This window comes from Ambystoma mexicanum, chromosome 9 (genome assembly GCF_040938575.1).
Source record: "Ambystoma mexicanum isolate Mex_15411 chromosome 9, UKY_AmexF1_1, whole genome shotgun sequence".
NCBI classification, from domain to species: domain Eukaryota; kingdom Metazoa; phylum Chordata; class Amphibia; order Caudata; family Ambystomatidae; genus Ambystoma; species Ambystoma mexicanum.
In genome coordinates this window covers 999956287-999970442 of record NC_090931.1, presented here as the reverse complement: position 1 = coordinate 999970442, position 14156 = coordinate 999956287, and the positions used below count along the sequence as shown (strand labels likewise).

Below are 14156 nucleotides of genomic sequence, written 5' to 3'. Positions count from 1 at the left end.
GGACCATATCATCCGCGTATAACGATATTACCACCTTATGGGTATGCAGCTGGACCCCCCGATGTAAATGAAACTCACTGACCCATTCCGCCCAGGGCTCTATCGCCAAGGCAAATAACAGGGGGGACAACGGGCAACCTTGAAGAGTCCCCCGCTCAAGTGACAGTACCCCAGTGGAGGAGGTTTTGGAAGTTTATAGAGGATGTGAAGACCATACTATGTTATGCTATATTGCCAAGTACATTCATATAGCATGGCTTAGAATGAGGGTAGTAGTGGGCATTTCTCTTAAAAATGTTATATTTGCTGCTATTAGCACAAGGGCTAGGATCGTTGTGACTATATTTTAGCTGTTCTGGTGGACACATTATATATATATCACTTATTAGATTTTTGGAATTGTTTTTCTACCTTAATTTGTGTACACGATGTCCCATAACAATGTATGTATTAATTGCTTATTCACATTGAACGATATTGTTTGTATGTTGTTGCTTTTATGGTTCTCGCACCCAAATAAAACTAGGAAAGTAAAAAAAGAATTTTAAAACTCACTTAATGTTCTTGAGGATGTCACCAGACTTTTGCCTCCGATTCCCCCTCCACATCCTCTTCTGCTTGCCATCTTACTAAGACCACATGGAAATGGAAGAGGGCTCTGTCCACAATTTGCTTTGCAGGCCTCTTATTTGTAATGTGGCCCTTACCTTTGTCCTTAAAACAAATGGCTTGTCACCTTGTTTTTTACCCCAGGATGCTGATTGCAATAAGACCTTCACTGACGGGCTATACCGGAATGGAAATGGTCCACTGCCCTTGTAAGAGGCACTTGCATCCGTGGCTATTTACTCGTTGTTCAGTTTAAATTGCCGCGTTTCAAGATGTGATCAGTGAATCCATTATAACTACAACAATGGCAGCAAGAATGTCCGAGGAACATTCACAAGGCAAATTCACATTCAACAATGCCTCACAAATCTTTTTTTATTCAGACTCCAACATCAACCTTCAATTAAACAATAAGGATCATCATTGTTACAATGAAGTCTAAGAAAACAAACAATAAAACAAAATCCCCAATACATAATAGCTTGTCTGCTCCTCCTGTGCATGTTAAAGAAGAAGTTAAGATGGGCTCCATCATTCATCGCTAGTCATTACGCTCCTCATTCTGTCACCATGGGGATGTATCATTCTTCACTAGTATTTTATCTTGGGAGTATATATAATTCCAGAATTAATCCAGCATCAAATGTGTAGGCACATTCAGGGAAGGCTTGTCGTCCGACGCACCAAACTTCGCAATCCTAATGGCATTCCAGGCTTTTATGTTATCCATGGTCTCACGGAGTCCCCTCTGTAAAGCTCTCTACCATTCTGCAGTCTCAGCCGCAGACCACCTCCACAGACCCTCCCACCATACCGAAAATACCGGGCCAGTTTTCGACTTCCAGGACATACCGATCCAGCATTTAGCTAGCACACAAACGAGATCCATTGGTTTAATCACATGCATATCTTTTCTCGGTCTAGCATACATACCTAACAGACATTCATCTGGTATCCACTTAAATATAGTAACTCCAGACTTCCCCAATGCCTGTTTAATCGACCCTCAAAACTGTTGTATATACAACAGTTTTGGGGATCTATTAAACAGCAATTAAACAGTTATGGCAGCCATTGCGCTGCCATAACTTATACAGGAGATCTGCCCCTTCAGAATGACACCATGGACAAGTTGTGATCTCCGTTTATCAAATTTCATCGATCTATATGGTGTCCTATGAATGATAAATTACAAAACTAAGGTAAGTCCAACGCGCTGATCCTAATAGGCGGCGTAATTTCTGTATACGATGTCCCATAACCATGTATGTATTAATTGGATTTACCTTCGTTTTGTAATTTATAATTCATGTGTCCTGGTACCTAGAGGACCCCAGTGGAAGTGTGAGGACGCAGTAGATCTATTTTGCAACCATATCTCTTCTTAATAGCTATTGGCGGTATTAACTAGCGCACTGTCTCTTCACGACCCCTAGGTTTTGTTTAACACTATATGGTGTCCTATGGAGGATATTCAGATGCAGCAATCTGTCTGCCATTCCTAGAGGCCTTACATAGATATAACATAGCCTGTTCCATTCCTGATCTTCAATGGTAAGTCAGCTTCTCAGAGCAGTTCTCATGCCTGTCAATAGTCCAGTATACGGTCTCGACATCCGTTTCCAGCCATCCTCCAACTTGTACATCGGCGTCAGTACATTATCTGTTTCAGGTTCCTTGGGCACGCTTTGCCATTTCCATCGAACAATCGGTGACCATCTTGTGCACAATAGAAACTGCCCTGAATTGAGCCCCCATTCCGCCACCACCTCTGGGAAGTCCATTAATATCTCCTCTCGACAATGTCACCACATGTGGCTAAATCTGCCGTCTCCCAGGCTCTCATGCTGTGGATGTCTCCTCTCTTCTTATTTATGACTGCCGTCAGTGGCACATGTGAGCTATATGGGTCCTGGATCCCAAGCAACTTTAACATTCTTCCACACATTGCTCTACCCAGCCTGAGAAGGGTCAGGATACAAGGTAGGCAATTCTCAGGAATCCATAGCAACACAATCAGTGTACTGCATCAAGTATGTGTCCAATGTCACCTCATCAGACAGCCACCAGGTCAAGTATTGCATTTGGTTTGGTAGATAATGTAATTCAAACTATGGGAGCTGCACCCCACTTTTTCCCCTGCTCCTACACAGGGGCGTTAGTGCTATTTTATATCTCTGAGTGCCCCTACAAGAATCCTCTAGTCATAGAATCTAATTGTTTAAAAAAGGTTCTTGGCGCATTAAATGGCACATTAACAAAGTAACACAGCAGTCGCGTATTCACAACCACCCTATTCCCTCTAGCGCACTAGCCTTGTTCTGCTTGCTTGTTGTCTCAAAAATCGTGGCATATGTTGACTCCCAAGTATCTAAAGGAGTCTGTTGCCCGGCTAATACCTAGATCTGGCAGATCACACATGCTTCTATTGGAAAGCTCAGCTAAGGGGAAAATGCAGGACTTGTCTCTGCTCACTGTGTTGCCCGATTGTGTAGCAAAGTTATCTAAAACTTCCATCACCAGCAGCAGATTATGGCCATGTACCTGAGGTATAGTAGCCTGCCTTCTGCATACAATGATATAAGATGACGCCCATCCACCTCTACCCCAGCTTTATTAAATTCAGCCCTCAGGTACACTGCCAGTGGGTCTAGTGCTAAAATAAATTGCATTGGTGACAGCGGGCAGCCCTGGCTAGTTCCTCTTTTTACTTCCCAAGCCTCAGATATGTCTGCCATTTCTGGCCATGGGTGCCTCGTATATTTAATCGGATCCATCTGAGGAACCCTTCACCTATCGCAAAGCCACAAAGTGCAGCATACATCCATGGCCAGTACAACGAATCAAAAGCCTTAATGGTGTCAAGTGAGACCAACCCATATTCGGGGTAACAATGTCTCATTCTGTCAATAACATGGTGCAGCCTCCTTAAATTCAGCAATGTATTCCTTTCTGGTACCAAAACTGTCTGGTCCCTGTGGACAACTGTGCCTATCGCTTGCCGGAAACTTCCTGCTAACAAAGCCGTCGGACAACTGATGCCCATCGTCCCTCTTCATCCTTTTGGATTTACATTAGGAGTATTGTTTAACATTCTCAGCCCACAGGATTTGATAGTAGTACCACAACTATGCAGTTTGAAATCCACCTGCCATCATTTCTGTTTTCATGTTTCTGCATCGATAAAATGGATCTTGTTGAAGGGCTGAACTTACCTTTTTTTTTCCCCTCTCTAAATTCGATTGTTGAGCCAATTCATATTCCACGTTACCACCTTCAGTGGAAAATGTTTGAGGCTGTGGTGCACAAATACGTCTTGCTAGTATGGGGACATTAAGTGCATGCTATGTCCTGTTTTTTTATGGGGTAAAGGGATTTCAGACAGCATAAAGGAGCTTAGAAGCATACAAGTGAGAGGGTAGTTTGAAGGAGTTTCTAAAAGATAAAGCCAAAATTAACTACGCGATAGTCTTGAACTATTCAAATTTTCAGGGTACTGCTTCTCCCTATAAGTTTGCCACCAGAAATATTTTAATATTATGTCAAATTACATCAAGTTGATTTTTCAAGGCATGATGTAAACTATAGTAAACCAACCAACTCATGGAGTGGCAGTGTTGAGAAATGCAGATACAATAAAGGAAGTGCCGGTGTTTACATGGGAATTCTGGTTGAATCAAAGGGCATGTCTAAGAGGGCACCTGAGCTAAATGACTATTACCTGGCTTGCTGCATGCCCCAGAATGTGCACTGTAAGCACCCCCTTACTGTGGTCCCTATCTCAAAGACTCTGCCTGGATGTATATCTCTTGATCGATCAACTTGGTGTCTTTAATCGCAGTTATTTGCCATGGCACCCGGAACTTGGTGACATCAAGTGCCATGTGCTACTTCCAGGATGGCAAAAGGGAGATTTTGGGGAAACCTTTTGTTACAACTGTTGGTACGAGCTTCATTTCTTTTTTTTCTCCCAAAAACGTTTATTTAACTGACTGTGGATAAAAGCATGTTCGTCCGTGTCACATTTGAGGAGCGAGGACATCGATGTACATTCAGCATCATTTCCATCCCACCCCAGCAGCCTTTCACTATCTGCAGAGGCAATCTTGATTTGCATTACCCGCATATTACTACCCCTTCGTACCTTCAGTATTTCACGGGCTTGATTTTTAACACCATGCAGATGGCAAACTGTCACACATGTACATAGTCAGCCATGTTACATTTTCAGACCTACTTCAATAAGAGTGAGATTTCTTCTGCTGTTTTATAAAGCACTCCTAGTAATTGTAGTTTGAAGATTCTTACTTGCGCATTATTTTGTGGAGGACCCAATTGTTGAGTATGGTAGGTTTGGAGTGGGGTACTTTTGGAGTCTTGGCTAGGAAGAATAAGTTCTGTCCACTAAGCAATGCTGAAGTTGTTAAACGATCACTGCAGAGTTTTGAGGCCAAAGGCTATTCGGGGTAATTCTGATGGACAACACTACTTTAAAAGGTCACATTCGATTGTTGGTTGTGGTTGGAGCAGTTGTCGGTCCAAGATTTGAAGCGGACCGTAGGTTTTGGGAGCACTGTAAATACATTGTTTTGAAGGGGCAGGCTTACTTTTAGATGGCATATGTATCAAATTACTTTAACAGGCCTTTAAAAGGACACGACTCCCCTTAGAAGAGTAGGGTGCTGCACTCAGCACCCGAGTTCTATGCAGATCTTTGTGGCGATTCCGGCACCTGAGAGGCTTAGTAAAACTTGCACGGTTTTTTAGGACAGAATTACAGTCCTCACCAATGTTGATGAGGGGCCCGCGGCAGCTTCCTATCCCACAATTTGTCATTCGGCCAGGGGTGACTTGGTTGTAAGAAGTTTGCTGACTAAAATGCATGTGGCATTCAAGGCATAAAATAAGCAGTGTTGCATAGCAATTTGCTATGCAATTCTGTAGGTTTGCTAATTAAATTGACACTTGTGTAGCAAAGTTAGCTATTCACGTTACCCTGCTCAATGAAAGCACTGCTCGCCCTGAATTCCTGCCTGGCTCCCTATGCCATCTACTCTGCTTAGTCTCTTACATAATGAATACAGAAGGCTAACTAGATGTTTACGCAAAAGAATGATCCATAGTTCCATCCAGACTGTACATCGACACATCTACTACAATACCTTACACTGTAGTTAGCCTCCATAGCTCACTTTGCTCTATGATTATAATTGCATTATATATTGGCACCTGCGAGAGATAGCTGGTCAAACTGTTTACAGAGACTTTTTATCATATCTATTTATTTATTTTGTGTCCATTCATGCAGCTAACCTTTTACATTTTAAAGACACACGGCCAGAGCTTGCGAAGTCCACTCGCCCACTCGCATAGTCGAGTAGATTTTTTGAATGACGACTACCATGTTACGCTCACCTGGTTCCCAGAGGGGCGTCGATCGGACCTGGACAGCTGCGGTCTCCACCAACGTGATGCGTAGTGCCGAGATGAATGTCTGGACTGGCCCGCCTAATCTTGTCTGCTTGATCCGTATGAGTATTCTCCTTATGTTTTTAAATGATGAGCTCTCCATCCTGCGTGGATTGCAGGGGCGCGTTGATGCCAGTTACTTCACTGGTTTGAAGGCGTGGGAGAGTTCCAGAGAGTATTGACTCTGAGGTTCCTGGCAAGGTTCGGTAAGTATCAAGTTCATAGAGTTCAAAATGTCCGATGATTCACTCTTGTTCCCCCCCCTCCCTTCCTTGGCTTGCTACTAAAATGGTGAGAAGATACCCCTCGTGGCAGTTGGTGGTGCTCAGGTAAGAGTCTGTATTACCCGACGCCGTCCGGTAAATGTTGCCGGTGTTTAACGTGTTTCTCTCCGTTTGCAGGTGCAGCACATGAACATGTGGAGAGTTATAGAATAATACCTCCGGTGGTAATCAGGTAAGTCTATGATAAGGGTTTTATTTGTTGGTTTTCTCGGCTCACCTTGTTGTTTTCTTTTGTCCCTCAGGTGCCGGAGTTTGGCGAAGAAATGATGGAGGCAGTGGCGAATCGAAAGATGCTGCGAGGACTGGTGAGTATGGCGCGGCGCTGCAGCTGGAGATGCGACGCGTACAGAAATGATGTTCTTTCCAGGTCCGGAGGTGAGATGGATCCGAAATCAGGTGAGGAATTCGAAATAGTTTGTTTTCTAATCTTGTCCTTTTCTTTCCTCTTGGTTTTAGGAGCTCCAGATTCGAGGCGGGCGTGGCAGAAGACTGGATGCAGACTACAGACACAGTGAGCATTACGCTGCTGGATGCAGAATAACACGAAGTGTGTGCTGTTGTTCGGGCGTGGTTTAAATAGCCTCCAAAGTAGTTCCAGGTAAAAAGTTCCCTAGAACCATGCCCGAGTAAAACATAGTCCCTGTAGAAAAATAGTCCCATCCAGGCCTCACGTTGGCTTGGACTCACTAGCAGCATGGTCTGCATCAGGTAAGTAAAGTCTATGAGCCTGGCGCCTATGGCGCCAGGACTCATTTCCATGATGAGCCACTGAACCCAAACAGCCCCCAGCTGGGGCTGTTGGGGTTTTAATAAGTATCTGGATGCCTGCTCCCGGAGCTGATGGGCTTGGTCCTGATGCCCGGGGGTAGGTATCATGACATACCATTTGTAGGGGATGTTTGAAAATGTTATGTAACCTTTACTTTTTTGCAGTACATGTCAAATAAGTTTCACTGCACATAGCTGGCAGCAGTGTGCCAAACAAAGTAGGTTTGTGGTGACATGCACGATTTTACAGAAACCGCATTTACATTTTGTCACCCCTTGCTATGGGTCAGGTACACTTCTTTTAGGTCAAGTAGGTAATTACTTGACCTGCAGGTATAGTGGAATTTTAAAGTATTTGCATGGCCTGATTCGTCTCACTAATATCTTTCTTCAGCGGTACACAAAAATGCTGTATTGATGCTTATTTTATGTTTTGGATGCAAATGACTTTGGTTGACGTTAAAATATTAGTACAACATAACTAATAAAATGGGCCTTCTTGCTAATCAAGACAAATTGAATTAGCAAACTATGCAAATCAATTTTTTAAAACTAATTTATGCCGTGGGCATTTTATGTCCACAGAGCAGTGTTTTTCCTTTGCCTAGATAATTCTACTGCACTTGACTCCCAAGCATGGTCTCTGCGTCTGAAACGTGCAGGCGCCTGTATGCAGGCAGCAATGAGATGCCACGCCCCCTCGTTTTTGTCTGCCCCCTCCTTGAGTTGCTGAATGTGTGATCTGGTTAGTGTTGTACTTTTGCTGATCGTTGTAGTACACCTTTCTATGGGATTTTGGCGATTACACCGCTTTTACTGAATTTTGCATCTCTTTTTTTTCTTTTTTTTCTTTGTGATCTTGCTATTTGGTGATGTAGAAAAGAGGCGGGTTTGTTGTGTATTACAGTTTATAAGATCTGTCTTTCACTACATAAGTGAAAAACTATTTAATTGGCCCATAACGATCATAGGTCCAGTTTCATAACTAGTAATATATAGCTATTTTAAAAATACTGTATGTATTCGATTTTCTTCCCACGTTTCGCACTACGCCGAACCTGTGCCAGTGGGGTTAAGAATGAGAATGGCACTCCACTGCTGCAATAATAAAGATGCAGCAAGAAAGGACCATGAAACGGGGGTGCGAAGGAGTAAGAAGGTGAAACCACAAGACCAAAAATACCCTGAAACAATACCCCAAAACAATCCAATCCCACCTTGTTACTCTTTCGCACCCCCTTCGTAGTGCAAAGTAGACCAAAACTAGCAAGACCCACATAGGTTGAGTTTAACAGAGTTTGAGCAGGGGGGCAGGATGGGCGCACGTGGATTGATGAAATGAACAAGCTTGCTATGATGAGTTATTTACAGGCATCAGAAGAAAAACAAGTTATTTGAGTAGATCTAGGGCAGAATTCTGGAATTGTATTAATTTGTGTGACCCTGTTAGGGAGGGTCGGGGTGGGTGGTTTTCTGCAACTGTTGGGTACATTTATAAATTGTGAATAAAAAAGTAAACAAAACAAATTCACTCTGCTTTGCCTTGGAGTCGATGTCATGTGTTTTCCATTATATGTTGTACATTTTTCTGCTTCACTGCAACTTTTTTCTGCAGTCTCTGTCAGTTAAAGAAAATGCTTATAGCCTTCGCAAGTGAGCTATGTACTAGGAGTTGGTTTTCAAAAGATTTCAGCTTATGTTAATTGCTGTTCACTTTAATGTATTACCCTTAATGTACATATGTCTCCGACATATTTTTTTGATGTCCTCACCCCCACTGCTTCCTTAGTTCAGAGTTCAAGGTTTTGATGATGGAGCCAGTTTCTACAGTAATGACTCGCCTGTAAATGTTTCATTGTCACTGTGCACCAACACAGTATGCAGAATTAATGTAAACTTTGCGCATGCCAAGTCACTTGCAGTGTGCCTCACTGCAGTGTTGTATGATTTTGCATCGCCTTTGAGCAGAGAGGGGCGTGGATCTTCTCGATTTTGTTTTTTAAACTATAGAAAATACATTTTATTTGAACTGAGCACAACCTATTCGTGCACTCTCTGCAACGCGAAACAAATATGTCTTGTACCAATGACCTCACTGTGACATTGTGCTTGCTGACGTTTATTGGCACTCACCAGAAATGTTGTTCGCACTACCGGCTCGTTCTCTTGGGAACTCCTTTTAGGTCGACATGCAGTAAAGTAGGCCCAATTAAAATCCTGATAGAGGCTGGAAATTGTGCATAAAAGGTTTTGCTAAATATGTTTTCCCTTTTGACAGGTATGGATGGCAGAGCAAAAAATAACATATGATAAAAAGAAGCAGGAAGAGCTAATGCAGCAGTATGTTAAAGAACAGGATTCATATGATAACAGGTGAGGCCTTCCATGTGAGTACAAAAGGGAGTGCTGTAGTAGTTAACACGTTTTGCAGGAAGACGCAGATAAACTCAATTGGGGGTATCATTTAGTTGGTCTATGAATTGGTAACAAGGACACTCGAAAAGAGGGCCACTAAGGGTCGGGTCTGCCCCCCCCCTCAACAGTATTCTAACAAAAGATATGGGCAGCAGGCACCTATTATGTGCAACATCGCAATCATACCATCTTCAATGGAGGTGATGTTCTTTTGCCTCTCATACAGGACGCTCCAAAGTGCAAACGAAAAAGAGAAAGGGGGACGGGAAAGGTTGCTCATTGCCCCTGCCTAAGCTATACTTTCCCTAGTTACCACGGGTGGCCGCCTATCTAAAAGTGAATAGATAAAGAGCATGTCGGCTCTGTGTCTTGGCAAAGCACGCAGGGTGCTATCTCACGTGTCCAACATCACTTCTCCTCATGCCAACTTCGATTCCATACTTTATTTTACACTGCTTAAACTTAAAAGCACTCTAATACTAGAGAGATTTAAAATAAGGGGGATTAGGTTAGATCTAGCTTGTCGCTGGACTTGCGGGTGAAATACAGAGCACCTACACATTAATACAAGTTGTGGTAAGGTGTGCTGTGGTTTAGCCTCGACCAACAAGCCATGTAAGTGTATGTGAAGTAGAATTATCAGCAATTTGTTAATTCCTTTCTACCTTTTAGGCCCCCAGCTCTTTTTGCTGGACTTTAGGACTTTTCATTTTTACCCTGGTGATAGTGAGACTTTATTTTCCCCACTCTCTCATGTTTTGTTATTTGATTTGAACACTGTTTCTTTTGGTTTTGGAGTGTGACAAACTCCATAGATTTCATCATTTTACATTGTGACACACAGCACCTTCAGTGCAGTGGCACAGGAAAGTCTTTGAGATTTCCCAAAGGTTTAAATACCTTCTCTTGTGTTGGCCACCAGGGGGCGCACAGATAAACAACTCCTCTGTGTGAGCTCCGACTCGAGGTCCTGGAAAAGTGGATTGAGCCCCCACTACAGGGCCCCCCTCAAGTATAATCGACGGAATATGCGAGGGGATGACACCCAGCTCGAAATGAGAAAAAAACCTGAAGAAAATCGCACGAGGAATCGCAGAGAAAAGCCACTGTGTTCTATTCACTGCCCAGCTGCGTAATACACGCGAGCTCCACGCGAACTTCAATGGAACCGGAGACGAATGGAACTTCGCACCAAGATAAATGGAACTCTGATGAAATCCGGGATGAGGCATAGCGAGGGACATCGAACAAACTACCAGCGACACCAGTGCTGACTGAAGTGGGACAGTCACCAACTATCAACGGCTTGCGCACTACGCCGTGGCTACATGGTGAGTGACGCTTAGCTCCGGAGCAGAGCGACTTGCGGCCTCGGCCACTCAAGCCCCAGACCACGCAGAGGCACCAACCAAAGACACCTGGCACCCCCATTTGGAGAACGCGCAGGACTGGTCACCGCATATTCCTCCAAATAGAGCCCAATCCCTCGGGCATTGAGAGTCCCTCCCACACGGAGGTAACGTAATGGAGAAGCGCAAGTGCAGAGACCAGGAAACTGCATCCCTGTGGCAGTGCTGCTTCAAGGAGAAGACTGCCTCCCCACTGAGCCTGCAGACTCAGACGCGAGGGTGGTTGGAGCGGCCTACTCAGAAAGACTCGCGTTCAGGAAGGTACGTCGGCCCTGTGAATCACACCATAACGCCCCCACTGATCGCATAAAATGATGGTCCAGTCGCCGCCTCCTACACTCATAAATATAGCACAACGAACGTTGCAGTGCACTTCACGGAAGGCCCCACGCCCGAGCACTGAACAGCTGCCCCACACGCGGGGACTCCCGAAGCATACGACAAGGGGGGGGGAAACGCATTAGGCGTGCCACAAACTCCCCTGCCATATTGGGATACAGAAGTGAGAAGGGAAGCATGCCTGCAAAATGAGCCCCGAGCACAGCGAAGAATTATAGTGCAACTTTCGCTGTCTGGAACCTCTCTGAAACCACCCGTAATAAGCACTGATCCTGCATTGATCCCAGAACACGAGGGGAAAGAAGGGACAACATACCTAAGAACATTACGTGAAACCTCTCCCCTTACCCCAGAGACCAGTTCCAGCAAATCCGGGGCGCACATCACAGGACTGTCAATGACAGGGGAGCACAACAGAGGGGATCAAGAAGTGATATGGGCCACTAGCCCCCTAAATGGAATAGAAGTGAAATAAATCACAAAGTGAACCGCCTACCATTTACAACCCAAAAAGAGCACACAGTTGTCTCAAAGCACCTGTACGCCCCTCATTGAAGCGCTCCCCATGAGAAACCACCACCTAACGAGGGATGGGAGACACCACCTCGGAGTCAACAACTCAATTAACACCACCAAGACCGAGGGTTGGGCCCCCATACCAGGGGCGTGTGCCTCCTCACATACCTCCTTGTTGGTAGTACCCCTACAACCCAAAACTCCGAAGAGGGCATTGAAAGGTCTAAACCAGGTGTATGAACGCACAACAGAAGCTTGCCATTTACGCATACAACTCTTCACTCCGCCGACCCCAGGATGGCATCAACACCGAGCTCGAGTGCAGAAACTGCCACCACAAAAGGAGATATAGCAGCGCTATTGACAGAAATAAAGAATATGGAAGCCAACATAAGCAGCAAAATTGACAAACTCGCGCAACGGCTGGATAACATAGAAGATGGGTTCGAAGGAGTGGAGAACAATCAAGCCTCAATAGACACCTTAGAAACACAACTGGCCCACAGAATAACGGATTTGGAGCAGAGAGAAGAGGAGTTCAAACTTAAGATGGATGATTTGGAAAATCGGGAGAGAAGAAGCAACTTGCACATTTTTGGGATTCCAGAACAAGAAGGGGAGACGGAGGAGGACCTCAAAACAACGCTTCACAACATCATCAAACTGTTAGTAGCAGATGAAGCCATCGATGAATGCAAAATGGAACGCATCCATAGAGCAGGTGGCCCGCCTGGAGGCCCAAGATCAGTCCTTGCGCGGTTCCACCGGTACCAAGATAAAGCCAGAGTGTTGGAGAGAGCGAGGAATGGAGGCGCCATCACCTTAGGGGGAGCACAAATAGCGATATACCAAGACCTCTCCTCCTTGACCTTAGCTCTCAGGAAAATGCGCAGACCTCTCACAAAGTGGCTGAATGAACGGGACACCTGCTAGAGATGGGGATACCCCTTCTCCCTCTCCTTTGAACATGAAGGCACAAAGATCAGATTGAGCTCAGAGAAAGACATCAAAACATGCATATTGGACTTACTGGGTCCACAAGGATACAAAGAAGATTGAAATGAATCCACAAAAGATGGGAGAGAATGGCGTATCCAAGGCCCACGGAGAAGAAAGTTGAAGGGTTCGAGGAAATTTTGCAGAGGCAACATCTAACCTGATGGGGACAACTAATCCCTGACAAGCATGGTACTTTTAACTGATCTGTTGCTTGATAACAATGAACATAGATACTGATTGTAGAAAGGTTACAGAGACCGATGTCCGACCTGAATCCGCATGGCGATTCCAAAGAAGGGTTAGTGGGGGCTCATTTATTAATACGATTTTATTTTTGTAAAGGGACCGCAAGGTAACGGTCCCCACTCGTGGTTCGATTCCGGGCCAGTGCTATCAACTGAACCCGATCGAACGCCACCACATGGGGGTACGGTGGGAGGGGTGAAACACGGGCAAGGGAAGCGATGATGAAAGGGCTAGTGCAGAATATCGAACGAAGAACAGAAATGTGGTGTGGTTACTTGAAAAAAGAACAAATCGGCGGTAACAATTGAATAATATGCATAATCTTAGATTCCACAATGATGACGACCGCTGAATCCTACAGCAGGGGCTCCATAACGGTAGGAACACTTAATGTTAAGGGCCTTAACTGTACAGAGAATTTCGACAAACTAAAATTGATATTCTTCTTTTGCAAGGGACTATGTATATGAAGGGCAATGAGAGGTCTGTATTGGGGAAACGAGGCGGAATAGAATTCTGGGGGTCTGGCCCACTGAGAAAGGGAGGAGTGGGAATCCTCATCAGGAAGGGGATAGACTTCAAGACCATCAAGACGTGGTCAGACATGGAAGGCCGGGCCTTACTAGTGTCAGAGTCTATTGGAAATGTACCCACCACAATCGCCACAATCTACAAACCCCCCCCCCCAATCAGGCGAGATTCCTGTCCAGGACAATTCCCAAAATCGTGGTAGAATCCTCCGGTCATGTCATCCTAGGAGGTGACTTCAATATATGGGCTGACCCCACATTAGACCAGAAAACTGGCAAGCCGGAAACACGAGAAAGAACCAGAGATGAGCATGCCAATTTCATGGGGATGATGGATTTATATGGAATGAATAATGTATGGAGACAAATGCATCCCAGTGAAAAAGCCTACACCTTCTTTTCAACCCCACACAACACTTTTACTCGTATTGATTATGTCTACCTCACCAAAGAATTATATAACAAGACAACACGCAAATAGATCACCCCAATCACATGGTCTGATCACGATATGGTGCTCGCTGACATGCAATGGGAGCATATGCCACTTAGAAGCGGGAAATGGAGGTGTA

The 14156-nt window shown here is 44.7% G+C and overlaps 1 protein-coding gene across 1 annotated transcript in view; it reads left to right on the top strand.

The window, feature by feature from the left end:
- The window catches only part of CIR1 (corepressor interacting with RBPJ, CIR1), a 476807-nt gene that overhangs the window by 48719 nt on the left and 413932 nt on the right, over positions 1–14156 (top strand). The window contains exon 2 of the mRNA XM_069616242.1: positions 9409–9503. Within this exon, the coding sequence (XP_069472343.1) occupies positions 9409–9503 (95 nt within the window). The remainder of the gene's footprint in view (positions 1–9408; positions 9504–14156) is intronic.